General features: G+C 37.5%; 1 protein-coding gene and 1 pseudogene across 1 annotated transcript in view; one reads left to right on the forward strand and one right to left on the reverse strand.

Moving 5' to 3' along the window:
* The window catches only part of TXNDC16 (thioredoxin domain containing 16), a 103947-nt gene that overhangs the window by 49046 nt on the left and 38986 nt on the right, over positions 1-15915 (forward strand). Inside the window, exons 8-12 of the mRNA XM_065871954.1 lie at positions 853-1019; positions 1402-1462; positions 5774-5897; positions 10028-10171; positions 11051-11110. Coding sequence (XP_065728026.1) covers positions 853-1019; positions 1402-1462; positions 5774-5897; positions 10028-10171; positions 11051-11110 — 556 coding nt within the window. The remainder of the gene's footprint in view (positions 1-852; positions 1020-1401; positions 1463-5773; positions 5898-10027; positions 10172-11050; positions 11111-15915) is intronic.
* On the reverse strand, positions 2403-3522 carry LOC136118128 (adiponectin receptor protein 1 pseudogene; annotated as a pseudogene).

Consider the following 15915-nt stretch of genomic DNA (forward strand, 5'->3'; position numbering starts at 1 on the left):
TGGGTATGGTATTCCCACTCTCAGCTGTTCCTGCAGTCCGGCCAGATTTCTTCTGGTGTAGGGAGGGACCTAAGTTCATGGAGTTGGGGAGGGGAATCTAGGGATCTAATGCTTCCTCAAAAGTTTTACCTGTTCCTCCTTATTTTGGAGCCTTCCTGCCATTCCCCTTCCAATATTTCTCTCCCAGTTCCAGAGACGCCAGGCAGTGACAGTTCCTGAGCAATTTTAGGATTCTGCAGTTAAAGTGAAATTGTCTCTTAGCTTTTCCTCTCTCATGGCTTTAGGGTTTTGTTCTCCAGCTTCCAAAATTTTGCTGCCTTTTCTCTTTTCCTTTCTTCACATATGTATGTTTATCTCTTTTGAAAAATCCTACTGCTGTAGTTTGTGCTGGGATTTCTGGAGGGGGTGAAATTAGATGTGTATATTCAAGCTGATGTCAACTCAGATGTTCCTCATTGTTCTGTAATATGTCATTATATGTTAAATTCTTATGTGGAAGTATTTGTTCCTTAGTTATCTGTTCTTTTTGTTTCGAATATCTCTTTATTTATCAGTACCACAGTTTTTTATTGTTTTTTTTGTTTCTTTATAATATCCTTATTCTTTATGGTTGTAAATTTCTGTTTAACTCCTTGTAAAATTTGTTAGTTTCATAATGCTTAAACTATACGGGTACACTGGGAGCATTAAACTTAGAAAATCATGAGACCATTTCTGTTAATGTTAATGGATTTATTTCACAGACTTGTTTTTTCACTCGTCTTTATTGATAAGAATTAGCAGGGTTTAAATCCAAATGTTGGAACATTATTATCACACAGTAAAGACGTTTTGTTCTTTTTCTAAATGAAGACTGAAGTTGCTGAAGATCCTCAACAAGTTTCAACTGTTCATCTTCAACTAGGATTACCACTGGTTTTTATTGTCAGTCAACAAGCTACATATGAAGCTGATAGAACAACTGCAGAATGGGTTGCTTGGCGTCTTCTGGGAAAAGCAGGAGTTCTGCTCCTGTTAAGGTATTTTGAACATAAAGTAGTCACTATACTGTATTTAGCAGAACACTAATATTTTTCTTATACGGCAATCTGTTCACTTATAAATAAAATCAGATCTCTAATGGACTCTAATGTAGTTAAAACCAGTTGCTGAGCTAAAGTCTTTAATTATCAGCTTGATTAATATTTAGACCTTTAAACTTTGCTAAGTGAAGCTGTAGATTGAGACAGAGGGTAGAAAATCTGATCTGTATTTATGTGTAAAATTTCTCAGACTCACTAAATTGTAATCTTTCTTCATAAACATTTTTTAGAACTTACAGCTCTATTTTAGATTGACATCCTGGATGACTATTATTCTTGAGATTAACAACATAAAACATTTATTTCCATTTTGAAAAAGGGACTCTTTGGAAGTGGACTTTCCTAAGAATGCTAATGTGGTCTTCAAAAGAGCAGAAGAGGTTAGTCATTTTATATATTGGTCTACAGTGTCTGCTTATTTAATACATGCGGTCCTAAAGTAACATACACTTATTATAGGAAAATTCTGTGAATTGCCACTATTCAAAGATAATTGCTGTTAACATTTTGGTGTGTTTTTTTTCATCTGTTACTCTGTCTCTCCGTGTGTGTATGTTTATTTAAATATATATGTATTCTTTATTAATTTTTTTTGAATGCCAAGTGTCTTCCGTACTCTTTTATTATCATCATAGTCTTTGCATCAAGATACATAGCAATGATAGCAGGTTTCTTTTTAAAGCTTAGTATTAAATATTAAATATCTTTCCCCACTTTAATTTTACATTACTCTGCCAAGAAAAAATTAAAACTCAAGTTATCTGAAGCCTGGACACACTTCCATGATTAGCCGGGCTGTGTAAAAGTTGGTGGCTTTGTTCTTGCTGCTGTGTGAGCAGGTCCAGGCCCTAAAAAGATGGACGAGGTTATCATTGTTTTTCAAAAATGTGCTACAAAAACGGATGGCCTGTTATAAGCCAGGTTACAAAGTCAAGACGGGGGGGAGGGAGGGACAGTTTCTTCTGGAAACAGAATTTCTGAAGAGTCCCAGTCCATCATTTTTCCCCAGAATGGTTGGAGGGGGCGTAAAATCTCAACATGAGTTTCAAAGCCCCATCTCTGTGAGGGGACAGTAGTTGCCTTACTGAGGAGGGCGCGGCTCAGTGGTGAGGCGGCCACGTCTGCCCATCCCCACTGCTCTCAGCGAGGGAAAGGAGAGTTTAATGCCCAGGAGTGTGAAGTGGGCTGAAGGTCAGTTGGTACTGAATTCTCTATGAGGTTTCTTCTAGAAACAGACAACTCAGACCCTTGCTGTCACTTCAGCAAAGAAGTTATTTTAAAAGCACTTGGGAAGTTCCTCCTGTGCCCTTGCAGGGCGGCTCAGAGGAGGGAGTCATCAGTACAGCCCCCCTTCCAGGCCATGTCGGAACTCCTGAAAGTTGGAGACCCCGTAGAAGTGGATGAAGGCGGCTGCTACCACCAGGACGTGGAAGATCTGATGAGACTAGAACCATATGTTGGATTTTCCAGGGAAGAAGTGCTCGGGAATCCGTGCAGCATAAAGGCCAGCTCTGGTGATGTACATCACAGCTATGAGGAAGAACCAGCCCATCTGGCCCACCGTGGTGGCCTTGACGAAGCCCTCCACGATTGTAAAGTGCATGGTGGGCACGATGCCGCTCAAGCCAAGCCCCAGGAACACCCCTGCTCTTGTCTGCCGGTGCTTAGGAGTGGCAAACCAGTGCCACTGCACCACAGTGATGGCAGAGGTGCCCACGCTGGAGAGGTAGATGAGCCGTGGCTGTGGGGAGCAGTAGAAGGAGTAACAGAGCCAGGGGACAAAGCTCCCCGTAATCAGCAGGGCAATCCCTGAATAATCCAGTTGGGAAAAGGTCTGAGAGACCTTCTCTGAGTGATAATAGACAGTGTGAAAGAGCCAGGAGAAGCTGAGGCAGAGCACCGTGCCTGGGAAGAACATCCCGAACACCACCTTCTCCTGAAGGGGGGTCATGAAGTACATGTTGGTCTGAGCATGGTCAGGATTCCCAGAAAGAGAAACAGCACAAAACCAAGCAGGTGGGTCCAGATGTTGCCTGTCTCCGTGTGGATGTGGAAGATGCTCTTGAAGCAGGCCCGGAAGGAGGGCATGGGCGGCCTGTGGCCGTGCAGCAGGTAGTCGTTGTCCTTCAGCCAGTCGGGGAGCACTGTCGTGCGGGATGACCCTCCAGCACCCCTCCCAGACCTTATGCACAAACTCCTCCATCTTCTCCACGGCATGGTGGGCTTGCAAGGGAAGTGTCGGCACGCAGCCCTCCTCCTCATCTTCCTGAGGCACTGGGCGTGCCTGCTCTTCTTTAGCTTTGCTTGGGCTGGCGATGCCCTGCTTGCTTAGCTCCTCTAGCAGGGGGCCCAGCTCAGCCAGCTCCGCTGTGTCAGCCTCCCTGTTCCCGGCAGGAGCCCCATTGCCCTGGGCCACCACAGGTCCTTTGTGAGAAGACATCTGGCTGGCACCTCAATGCCCTGTGGCTTCAGCTTGGGGAAAGGGTGGGGTCTCTAGGGCCCAGGGAGCAAAGAGTTCCCTGTGATGGAAGACAGGCGGGCGGCGGGCTCTGCTCGGGGCCGTGGACCCCGCGCTACATCCCGCGGCACTGGAGGCGGCCTGTGGCCAAACGGTGCGAATCTTCTGCCTATATATATACTGTAAAGAAATTTAGGATCATGCTATATATCCTGCTTTTCATGTACAGTTATATTTCATTACTTGCTATTGTGCTGTGATGCCTGCCTTTGTACACTGTTTTGGACGTCACTGATTCTTTTGCTAAATTTCTGGAAGTACGTTTTATTAAAGGAAATGGGAATTTTTAAGACTTTTAAAATGCATTGTCAAATTTCCCTCCAGAAGGGTTATACTTTTACCAGCAGGGTTTGGAATTTCTTGTTTCTCATACATCTTTGCCAATACTGAATGGTAACCTTAAAAAAAAAATCATTTCTATACACAAAAAAAGTTTCAGTATTAATTTGCATGTCTTTGATAACTTTGACTAGTTAGGTCATTTGTATTTACTCTGTAAATTTCTGTTAATGTCCCTTTTTCCTTAAATTGTTCTTAATTAAGAACTCTTTAGTTCTGAACATCTTGTAAATATTATATACATGTGCTAAAAAATTGTTGATATGTTTATGAACTGCCAGACAGTTTAAACTTAAATTCCCTTGCATAAGTCTATGATAGGAATACTGGGCTAAAGAGTCAGAAGACTTGGATTCTGTTCCTGCTAGTTCTGGGTCCAGATAACTGAATTAACTTCTTCAAGCTCAGATTTCTCATTTGTGAAATAGTCGTAAAACCTCCCCTTCTAACTTACAAGAAGTTTTATAAGACCCAATAGGAAAATACTTTGAGAACTGTAGTATTGTTCAAATGTGTACACTGTGGGGCTAGTATGCTTTGCTTTTTGACCAGGTAATGGAAAGAATACTTACTGAAGCTATTTTTTTTACTATTAGGTAAAGACCCCTAAGTAAGAAATTACTTAATTTGTTATTGGGAAATAGGTTTTGTAGAAGAATTAAAGTTCATGCTGTTGTCCCAGTGCATATAAAAGTTATATATATACTATACTGTAGTCTAGTAAGTGTGCCATAGCATTATGTCTAAAAAAACAATGTATATGCCTTAATTTAAAAATTCCTAATTGCTAAAAAAATGCTAACCATCATCTGAGCCTTCATTGAGTTGTAATCTTTTTGCTTGTGGAGGGTCCCGCCTTGATGTTGACGAGGTTGCTGACCGACCAGGGCAGTAGCTGCGGCAGTTTCTTAAGATCAGACGACAGTGAAGTTTGCCCCATTGATCGACTCTTCCTTTCATGAAAGATTTCTCTGTAGTATGCTACAGAGCAATGCTGCTGGTAGAATTTTACCCAGAGTAGAACGTCTTTCACAATTGGAATCAATCCTCTCAGACCCTGCTGCTGCTTTATCAACTTAGTTTTTGTAATATTCTCAATCCTTTGTTGTCGTTTCAACAGTCTTCACAGCATCTTCACCAGCAGTGAATTCCATCTCAAGAAACCACGTTCTTTGCTCATCCATAAGAAGCAACTCCTCATCCCTTCAAGTTTTATCATGAGGTTGCAGCAGGGATAATTTACTAAAATAATCCAGTGGCCTAAAATTTCATGTTTTAAAAATGTTTTGGTTGAGGCTTAGTGAAAGAAATTTTAATGGAACAATTTCAATGGAATAGAATTTGGTATTCTTAAAATACCTAGGGGCAGATAGTATTTTTATGTTTATGGCTAAACAGGCAATTAAACTTTTTAGTGGAATTTTTTTAGATGAAGTATTATTTTGAATATTTCTGTAGAATACAAAATAATATTGTCTCTGTTTGCAATAAAATTGTAGATATTTTTATACCTCAGTTGTATTGAGGTGGGACTTACTGTTATATGTAAAATGCTTCAGATGTCAGTGTAATGTAATTGTGACAAGAAGCAAGCGAGACTTTCAGTTCTTTTTTGCCCTCTTTTTCAGTAGCACACACTATCTTTCTATAACGTATACTTTGGATGCTTTTAATAGTGATCGTGGAGTTAATTTACCTTTTTAAAAAAATATATTAAAATTGAAGTTCAGAGGTTTAGTTTCATTTCATTTTAGTATCAAACAAGTAAAACATTTTTATATTAAAATGCTTTGTTATATTTTAGTCATATCTTTTAAAATTAATGTATTCCTAGGGAGTGCCAGTGGAATTTTTGGTGTTAAGTAATATTGATTTAATCGTATCCCGTGTGGAAAGTAATATGCACATTGAGGAAATGCACGAAGATGAAGACAATGACATTGAAGGTCCAGATATGGGTAATATGTTTTTTTGATGATCATGCTGCCCTTCCATTTATGCCCAGCATCCTTAAGGTCAGGGAAATTTCAGTGAATTAACTGTCACATTCAAGAATGTGAAGAGGCCTGAAGAAATTAATTTTGAATTTCATTTTAGCCACTTGATGAGGTGTAAAGATATAAGGATGCTCTATTTTGTTTAGTGCGATACCTTTCACTGTTACATGTCAGGCTTCTAGCTTTCCACAAGTGTGCCTTTATCCTCCACATCAGTTCTTTCAGCCCTACTGGTCTACTCCGTGTTTAAAAAGGACCCAGGAGCCACAGTATGGTATTTTATTTTTATTATTCCTATTAGGTTATGAAATTCTGATAAATATAGTTGTATTTGTCAATGAATCCAATTGTTAGCAGTATAGGGAGTAGATTTTGATAACATTTTAATAATTCTTTTTAATATGTTATTTCTGCTTTTCTTTTTATTGCTCATATTGCTTACATTTTTGAAGTATTCTGTAGTTTTCAAGGCTATTTCCCACTCATTATTTACTTTGATAGCTGTCCTCTGAGTTAGCTGAGGTCACCTTCGTTTTGTAGAGGAAAAAAATCTTTGTTTTAGCTCAGTTAAGTGATCTGCCCAGTGTCACACAAACGGCATGTGGAGCATTCTGACTTGAAATCTTACTTATGATCATTATCATTCCTAGTACTTCTTTTATAACATCAGTCCTATTCTGAAATTGCTTATTTACTTTTCTCTCTTCTCTATTGGTCTACAAAATTTCTAAGGCAGGGATTATGTCTTGTACATTCTAGTATCCCATTTAGTAAATACTTGAATTTTTATATAGTACTATTATCATGAGTCCCATTTAGTAAATACTTTTTTTTTAAATTAATTAATTAATTAATTTTTGGCTGTGTTGGGTCTTTGTTGCTGTGTGTGGGCTTTCTCTAGTTGCGGCGAGCGAGAGCTACTCTTCGTTGCAGTGCACGGGTTTCTCATTGTGGTGACTTCTCTTGTTGTGGACCATGGGTTCTAGGTGTGCAGGCTCAGTAGTAGTGGCTCACAGGCTCTAGAGCATAGGCTCAGTAGTTGTGGCACACGGGCTTAGCTGCTCCGTGGCGTGTGGGATCTTCCCGGACCAGGGCTCAAACCCTTGTCCCCTGCATTGGCTGGTGGATTCTTAACCACTGTGCCACCAGGGAAGTCCCGTAAATACTTTTTATATAGTCCTATTATCGTGATTCCCGAGATGGAAGTAATTTACATATTGTTTTCATGAGGTCTCTTTATTATGAGGATCAACATCTATATTATAAATTTAATAAGGGCTCTGAGCTTTAACTGTTACTGGTGACCAGCTTCTTGGTTTGAGCACTGCTCTAGTATTTTTCTGATATACAGAAGTTAGAATTGCTTGTGATTTAAGCCAGAGTTCTTCTCCATAGCATCGTCATTGTATAGGCAGATCTGTGTTTTGCTCTCTTGCTCCCTGCTTTATTCCTATCATGGTTCATATATTCTTCAGAGTCAGAGGAATCATCTGTAAATTTAATAAGATTCCTGTCCTCAGTGGCTAGTTGCCTGTTTCAAAATTTCATTGTTGCCATGTCTCCTGTTGTACTTCCTGATTCTCTGGCTTTAGTTTGCCCGCTGGTGCTGCCTTCTCTTTTTTTCTAACTCTCCCCTATCTTCTCTCCTCAGCCCAGTTCTCATGTTTCTTAAACAGCTTTCTTTTTTTGCTTTGTAGTGGAATTTTTTGTTTTGTTTTGTTTTTTGGGGTTTTTTTTTTTTGGTCTTAACTTCCTATGTTTGTAATCCATACTGACCCATAATATAGTTTGATGTCATGCCCATATACACAGTTTCCTTCTCATTTTCATTTCATTCCCATTTATATGAGACATGGATTAGGGTTTGGAAAGAGTTTGTTACCATATAAGAGCGGAATATAAAGAAAAATGCCCTTCAAAGGAAATGGGCACAAGATGAATCAGAATTAAATGGACTGAGGTCTCCAAAAGGAGAGTATGAAAAAAAATAACAAACGTGTGGCTAAAGAGAGTATGTGTGTGTATATATATATATATATATATATATATATATATATATATATATGCACTATATATATATATATGAATTGGTGAAAGTTTGAGCTGAGGAATAAATAAATTTATAAATTATAAATTTATAAATGAGGGTGGCTTATTAAGAGAATGGGGAAGCAAGAAGGAGGTGTTTGGACAAGATAAGAGAAGAAAGGATGGATTGGGAAATAAGAATGGACTGGCAGGAAAATGAAAATACATGAATAATAAGAAAAAAACACAGTAAATGAGAAAATTGGCCTTTATTAATTTTGGTATTGAGGGCATAACTTTTAGTGTCATAGAATGTGGTATTTAAAAGTACCTTAAAATTAATAGTCGAACTCTTATGTTTCACAGGTTTGAATATTGAGACACAGAGTTATATAACTGACTAGAGTTACACAGCTAAAAATTGCCAATATGGTACTGAAATCCAGACCTAGTATTTTATTTTATAGTATTAGCAATCATATGGAAAATAATAATTTAGTTTTCTGAATGCATTGCCTTTCTCACTTCCTCCCTTCCTTTCTTTTTAATATCTTGTTACAGAGAATTATAAACTTACCATAAAGTAGACAGCATAATAGAACAAATCTCCAGGTACCCATTACCTGGCCTCGCCCAGCCACCATCAGTTTATGGCTAATCCTATTCCAATCACTGCCCTCCCTTTATTATTTTGCAGCAAATTCCAAACATACAAATTCATCCATAAATATTTCCCTGTGTATTTGAGAAATGTAAGGATTCTCCTTTTAAAATTAACATAATTAATGCTATTACTACATCTACAAAGTTAACAATAATTCTTAATATCAGAGTCAGTGTTCAGATTTCAACTTCATCATGATTTTTCATGCCACTGTTGCTTTGTACATGCTGTTCCTTTTACTCCATATGCCTCTGCTGCCTGCCTAAGTTTTATTTTTCTTTTAATGTTCAGCTTGTGTCAATTCTTCTAGGAAGCTTGTCTCTCTTATCAAGTTAGATGTCCCTCCAGTGTTATACAATCTATATAAATTCCAGTAGGATATTTGTGAGTTCATAATGTGTTTTTTATTTTTTTACCACATACTTTGATGGATGGATGAATGGCTGGGTGGATGGATCTATCTGTCTATCTTAAAGTTTTGTTTTTTTTTTTTAAGATTTAATTGACATGTAACATGTTAGTTTTAGTTGTACACCATAATGATTCAATATTTCTATATATTGTGGTTAATGAAAGTTTTTTACATATTCAGAATCCACCCTTAACTCAATACACTTAGAATAAAATCCAAAATTCTTGGCTTATATGGCCTCTTATAATCCAGCTACTGTCTAGCCTAGAGTTTTCTCATGTTATTTCTTCAGGCCATCTTGTTTTAGTCAAATTTGCCTTCCCTCAGTACCTAGAATATGCTTAGCTCTTATTTCTCAGAGCTTTGCATGTGTTTTCCCTTTGCCTAAAACATCCTTTTATTGATTCTTTATCTGGTGGACTTTGGATCTCCCAATCTAAATCTCCCTGTTAATATCTCTCACTGTGTATTTAACCTTTCCTCTTAAACTGATCACATTTATAGTTATATATTTATTTTGTGATCAGTTTATTGACTGACTTTTCCATAGATTGAGGCTCTGTGTGGTCAGGGACTATGTCTGCTTTGTTTACTACTTTCCTTAATGTCTGTCACAGTGCTTGGCATGTAGTAGAAGCTAAAGAAACACTGTCAAATATGTATGGTAGGACTTTTTTGGCTTATAAATTAATATGTTGATTAGAAATAAAAGAGCAATATTTATATTATTTCTTGACAAGTTTAACGCCTTTTGGAATTGACTAAAACTTGACACTTTCTGGGTCAGGAAGCATCTGAGAGTCATTTAAGATAGGAAGCCAGACAACTGGAAAGTTTTCTTAATATCATGCATTTTAAATATTAAGATTGTATGAATTCAAAAGTTTTTATAAAATACCAAATTTTCACATGCTTGCCTGGGAGAAGAGCTTAAATTTTTTAAATTATACATTTATATTTATATTAATTTCTCTTCAAACATTTTAGATATTCAAGATGATGAAGTGGCAGAAACTGTTTACAGAGACAGGAAGAGACAGTTACCTTTGGAGCTCACAGTGGAACTAACAGAAGAGACATTTAATGCGACAGTAACAGCTTCTGACAGCATAGTGCTTTTCTATGCTGGTTGTGAGTATGAGTCTTTAGAGGTGACTACTATATTGCATATTAGGGCATTTAAAGTAGGCAGATTTTATTTTTGCATTCTGTTACTGCACATTGTAAAGTGACATAATTTTCATATGTTCCACACTTTGAAATATTTACTTCTAGCTGATTCTGGGGTTGTAAAACTGATTATATATATCTGACTTACAAATTGAAGGTTAATGATTAAACTAGATGTTAAGCTTACTAATTTAGAAAAATTATTGTTATTCAAGCTAACGACTGATTAACAGTTATTATAGATTTATAGGCACTATATTGCTTTTATCCTCAAACAATAGCTGTTCAAGTATACTCCTTGCAGTATGAACGCAGAAACCCTCTTAAATGTTTGAACAATATTGACTACTGCATACTAGGATATTTCTTATTAATAAATAACAATTTGGGGAAACCCCATAAATCTATATGTTCATTATATATAAGTATGGATGCTTTAGAGCAGGGGTCCCCAACCCCCGGGCCATGGACCGGTACTGGTCTGTGGCCTGTTAGGAACCGGGCCACACGGCAGGAGGTGAGCAGCAGGCAAGCTGGCGAAGCTTCATCTGTATTTATAGCCACTCTCCATTGCTCGCATTACTGCCTGAGCTCTGCCTCCTGTCAGCATTGTGGTGAGTTGTATAATTATTTCATTATATATTACAATGTAATAATAAGGGAAATAAAATGCACAATAAATGTAATGTGCTTGAATCATCCCGAAACTATCCCCTCACCCTCTAGTCCGTGGAAAAATTGTCTTCCACGAAACCAGTTCCTGGCGCCAAAAAGGTTGGGGACCACTGCTTTAGAGATATGTACATTGTAATATCTGTTTAATTTTTTATTTTAATGTAGGGCAGGCAGTATCCATGGCATTTCTGCAGTCCTACATCGATGTGGCAATTAAGTTGAAAGGTATACTGTGGTATGCATGCTTATTTTCCTGATTTTGAGCCATAGCTATTTGTATAACTGTGTCATGCTAAAGATGTAGAGTTTCAGAGTTTCAGAACTCTCAGAAGCATTCACTTTGATTGTCTTCATAAAACTGTCTTGTAGCTACATAGTTAATCCAGTAATCTTTTTGGCTGAATTCAGTCATTCAGCAAACATTTATTGAGTGCCTACTCTGTGCCAGTTACTGTTAAATATTATTAAATATATACTAAATACTATATATACTAAATACTTTTAAATAAAAATTTGATAGATAAGACCACATCCTAATGAAGGAACTAAGATACCAGTGTTCTTGAAGCTATACGGTTAGGATATTTTTTAATAGCCAGGATCTTTTTATTTTAACTATTCTATGAAACCTGATTCAGTGGTAGACAAATAAGAATCCAAGGAATGAACTCAAAATGTCTATGCCACCATCCCAGCAAAGAAAAAAGGAGGAGTAGGGAGGCCTCTTAGCATTAGTAAGAGACAGATAGTGTTGGCTTAGGTAAGTATAATGTTTTGTAATCACTTGAATAAGACAGAATATATCATGCTTTGTTTCTTTAATATGATTTCCTCCTACTCTGTTTTTCTTGTTAATAAAAGCTATTATGGCTAAATAGGCTTTTTCTTGGCTACTCCAGGAATGCATCCACCATTTAGTTTTGAGGCACTAGCTTACAGGCTCTTTCATTATTTAGTAAGTTCCTTATGGGTGGAGACTGTGTCTTATACTTGGCTCACTGGACTTGGTGCATTGCATTACATTACAGAATATCTGGTGTTTAATAGTTGTTGAGTAAATGATTAAGCAAATGTAGTAGAGTTTCATAAATTTTGTTTTATTTAGTGGAAAATGTGTACTGATATACAACTTATATATTGGGGACTTTTGTGAACTCAAGAAATTGATTCCAGAAAGTCAATCCTAAACGCAACATGTTCTACAGTAATAAAAACATCAGAGGTATAAAAAATCATTTTTGAACCATTTCTCTTCCATTCATTTCCCAACCACATTTGATCCAACTTTTGATTATTTCATTCCCCAAGTGAAGAGATGATTAAGTCTATAGATACTGTGATCCCTAACTTTTTTTTTTTTTTTGCGGTACGCGGGCCTCTCACTGTTGTGGCCTCTCCTGTTGCGGAGCACAGACTCCGGACGCGCAGGCTCAGTGGCCATGGCTCACGGGCCCAGCTGCTCCGTGGCATGTGGGATCCTCCCGAAACGGGGCACGAACCCGTGTCCCCTGCATTGGCAGGCGGACTCTCAACCACTGCGCCACCAGGGAAGCCCCTTAACTTTTTTTTTTTAAAGCAATCTTGTCATTCTCTTTTAGATTCTCCTTTATGGTGGCAATTTATAGACAGATTTAAGTTTCTTCTCTTAGGTTTTCCAGCCTTATTGGTAAATAATTAGAAGAAAGAAAAAGGGGGAAAATATAAACCACAATGAAATAGTAATTGGATAATGTCCCTGAATAATAGAATTATTCCCCCCTCCCCAGCCCATTTGGTTAGATACCAAATGAAAATGGAAAAAGATTCTCTTACTTTCTTCTCTGTTAATGACCAAATAAAGATGTGACCCCTCAATGCAAGGACTCTTAGTTGTATGTGTTTGTAGAATAAAAAAGCAGATAACCAACCCAAGGGCTTGATTCCTTTTTTGATTAGTATGTTCTTTATGAATAACAATCCTGTTAGTAATTAGATATCAGATAAATGGATTGTTTTGGAAGTTCATGAGGCTTAATATAGAAATGCATACTATATGTAACAATAGTGTTTTGTGTCTATGGTGAAGCCTATACTGTAATTTTGTAAATTGGGAAAATATTGTAATACTTTGGTCCTTTAGTCCTGTAATCTCTCATATTGACTTGGGAAAAAGCCACTTTTTATCTCTTAGTACAAGAGGATGGAGAATATTTTATACTCAGTCACAAGGTGGCAGCAAATGTCAAGTTTTTATAATTACATAGTATCTGTAGCTAAGAGAGTCTGTTTTGTTTTGTTTTTCTTTTAAATTAAGACCCCTATTTGGAATTGCTGCATTGATAAAGTATGTGGAATGTAATACTACAGTCATCTTAGAATATTAGACTATTTCCATTTGAAACATGATTAAGTGTTGAAACCATTTTACAGGAAAGAAAATAAAAATGTGATAACTTCAGTATAAGTAGCCTTATAACTTTTAATGATATGTATCAATATTCTTTTTCCAGTTTTAAAGATAACATCAAAGTTTTCAACTTGGACAAAGGAATAATAACATTTTTAGCAGTAGACCCATTGAGGATGCTTATTGAAGGGAAAGAACTACATTTGTAATAACACCATGTTCCATCCTTGGGTGGCAGTACATAATATGATATTGTCTGAACAAGCACCAGTACAAGCACCACTAGATATTTATTGACTAAATGATTAAAATAAAGGGTAAGAGAACCTTATAGAGTAGATCCAGCTTTACAAGGAATAAGAATTTATTTTTGTCTATATGCACATATAATATTTAGGTATTAATATACTTTAGTGTAAACATTGAAAATTTGTTCACGAAGAAATATCAGGGCACATTTCACAAATTTTTTATTGGGCACATAATAGGTAACAGACATTGTACTAGGCAGCAGGTTTATAGTGGTGAATAAGACAGACTAGACCCTGCCTATATTATCAAACAGATTGCTAACACTAAATCTAAGGTAGTAAGTTATTGCATCTATGAGATATAATCTAGGATCATTTAAAATGTAAGAAAGAAGTTTCAGTATTAAAACTTTTGGCAATAAGATATTAAAATACTGCATTTCACAATTTTAGTCATAAGGGTAGATAACATCTTAAAGTAGAATATAACCTATATTGATACACAAAGATTCCTTCTTTGATCTAATATTATATTAAAGTTTCCTTTTATTAGAATTTATTCTTTCACTAGCTGAGTTGTGTGGTGCTTTGTCATTTGTTTTTTGATATCTCTTCACCTAATTAGTTACACATTTTGGAGGGCCTTCCATACACAGTTGACTTAAACAACACAAGGATTAGGGATGTTGACCCTCTGTGCAGTAGAAAATCCAAGAATAACAGATTTGGCCCTCTGTATACATGGTTGCACCATATCTGAGGTTCCATATCCATGGATTCATCCAACCATGGAATGTGTAGTACTGTAATATTTACTATTGAGAAAAACCCACATATAAGTGGACCTGCACAGTTGAAACCTGTGTTATTCAAGGGTCAACTGTATTAGTATAGAACAAGTAGAAATTTCTCTTTGGAATTCCACTATGATGTGTTTTCTTGGGCTGAGAAGAGATTATAATATTTTAAATAAGTAAATAAGAAATTATAATATTTAGACAGGATGGGTATGTGAAGCCCTAAATGAATTCCATGTGTTAGTTTATTCACACACATATTTAAGGTGTTTCATGTTCAAGGACCACTCTGGGTGCTGGAAAACCAGTGACAAGGAAAACAGACACAGTCCCTACTCTCAGGGAGCTCTAATCGTACAACAACACAGATGAGTACATAATTACATGATGAGATAGGGAAAAGAGCTTGGTCCTCTAAGAGCATAGGAATCTGATGCAGATCAGGGTGTCAGAGGAGGCTTCCTTGAAGTGGTCACACGTGCAGAGATCTGAAGGGGTGAAAAGACCTGACTGCAGAAACTGGTGGGTGTGGGCTGGTAGCAAAGTAGATTTGAGTTTTGAAAAGATATCTCTAGCTTCAGTGTAGAGACATATCGAATTCAGGGAGATAAATTAGGAGAAATGATAAATGGTGGCAGTGAAGAGAGAGGGACAGATATAAGAGGTATTTAAAATTCAGGTGGTAAAATTGAAGGGCATGCTGATTGATGTGATTAGACCTGTGGAGTTTAGGAATGGGGAGGCGCAAGAAATGGTACTTTGTTTTCCGAGTTATACAAAGATGGCAACATTCACTACTATTCAGAGGAAAGAAACCATATTTGTTTTAGACATCTTGAGTTTGAGGATGTTTCCGTTCAAAGGGAACTAGAGAAGGCAGTAAGAATACATTGGTCTGGAACTTTAAAGGATGAGCCTGGGCCAAAGCTATAAATTTAGGATTCATTAGATTGTCGATGATTATTGAGATTGTCTAGAAGAGAGGGTAGAACAAGAAGAGAAAGCAGCTTAAACTGAGCCTTGGGGGAACTCCTGACTCCACTGGCAGAAGAGCCTGCAAGAGGGACCAAAATGGAGCAGCTAGAGAGTCAGGTGTGGGGATGGGAGCCAATAGAGGAAGGTGCTGCAGAAAATCAAGGGAAGAGAGTGTTTCAGCTGGAGTGTTTCATGCTGCTGAGAAGTTGTAATAAGAATGGGATATAGAGGTGGGGTCAAGATGGTGAGGTGGGAAGATGCAGAGATAGTGTCTCCCCACAACTAGGGCGCCTGCCAGCTGCTGGTGGGGGACTCTGATCCCCAAGGAGATGGAAGGAACCCCAAAGTGAACCGGCAGCTTGCAGGATCCTGGTTCACAAGCCCGGGGTCTGGCCGTAGCTCCTGCAGTGGGAGCTCTGAGTCCAAACCACTGGACTAACAGAGAACCTCAGATCCCAGGGAATATTCATCAGAGTGAGGTCTCAAGGAGGTCCCCATCTCAGCACCAATTTATAGTAATGATATAAAGATGATCCAGAATGTCAGAAATAGAATGGAGGCATGGATTGAGAAAATACAGGAAATGTTTAACAAAGATCTGGAAGAAGTAAAGAACAAACA

Source organism: Phocoena phocoena, chromosome 2 (assembly GCF_963924675.1).
Source record: "Phocoena phocoena chromosome 2, mPhoPho1.1, whole genome shotgun sequence".
Lineage (NCBI taxonomy): Eukaryota > Metazoa > Chordata > Mammalia > Artiodactyla > Phocoenidae > Phocoena > Phocoena phocoena.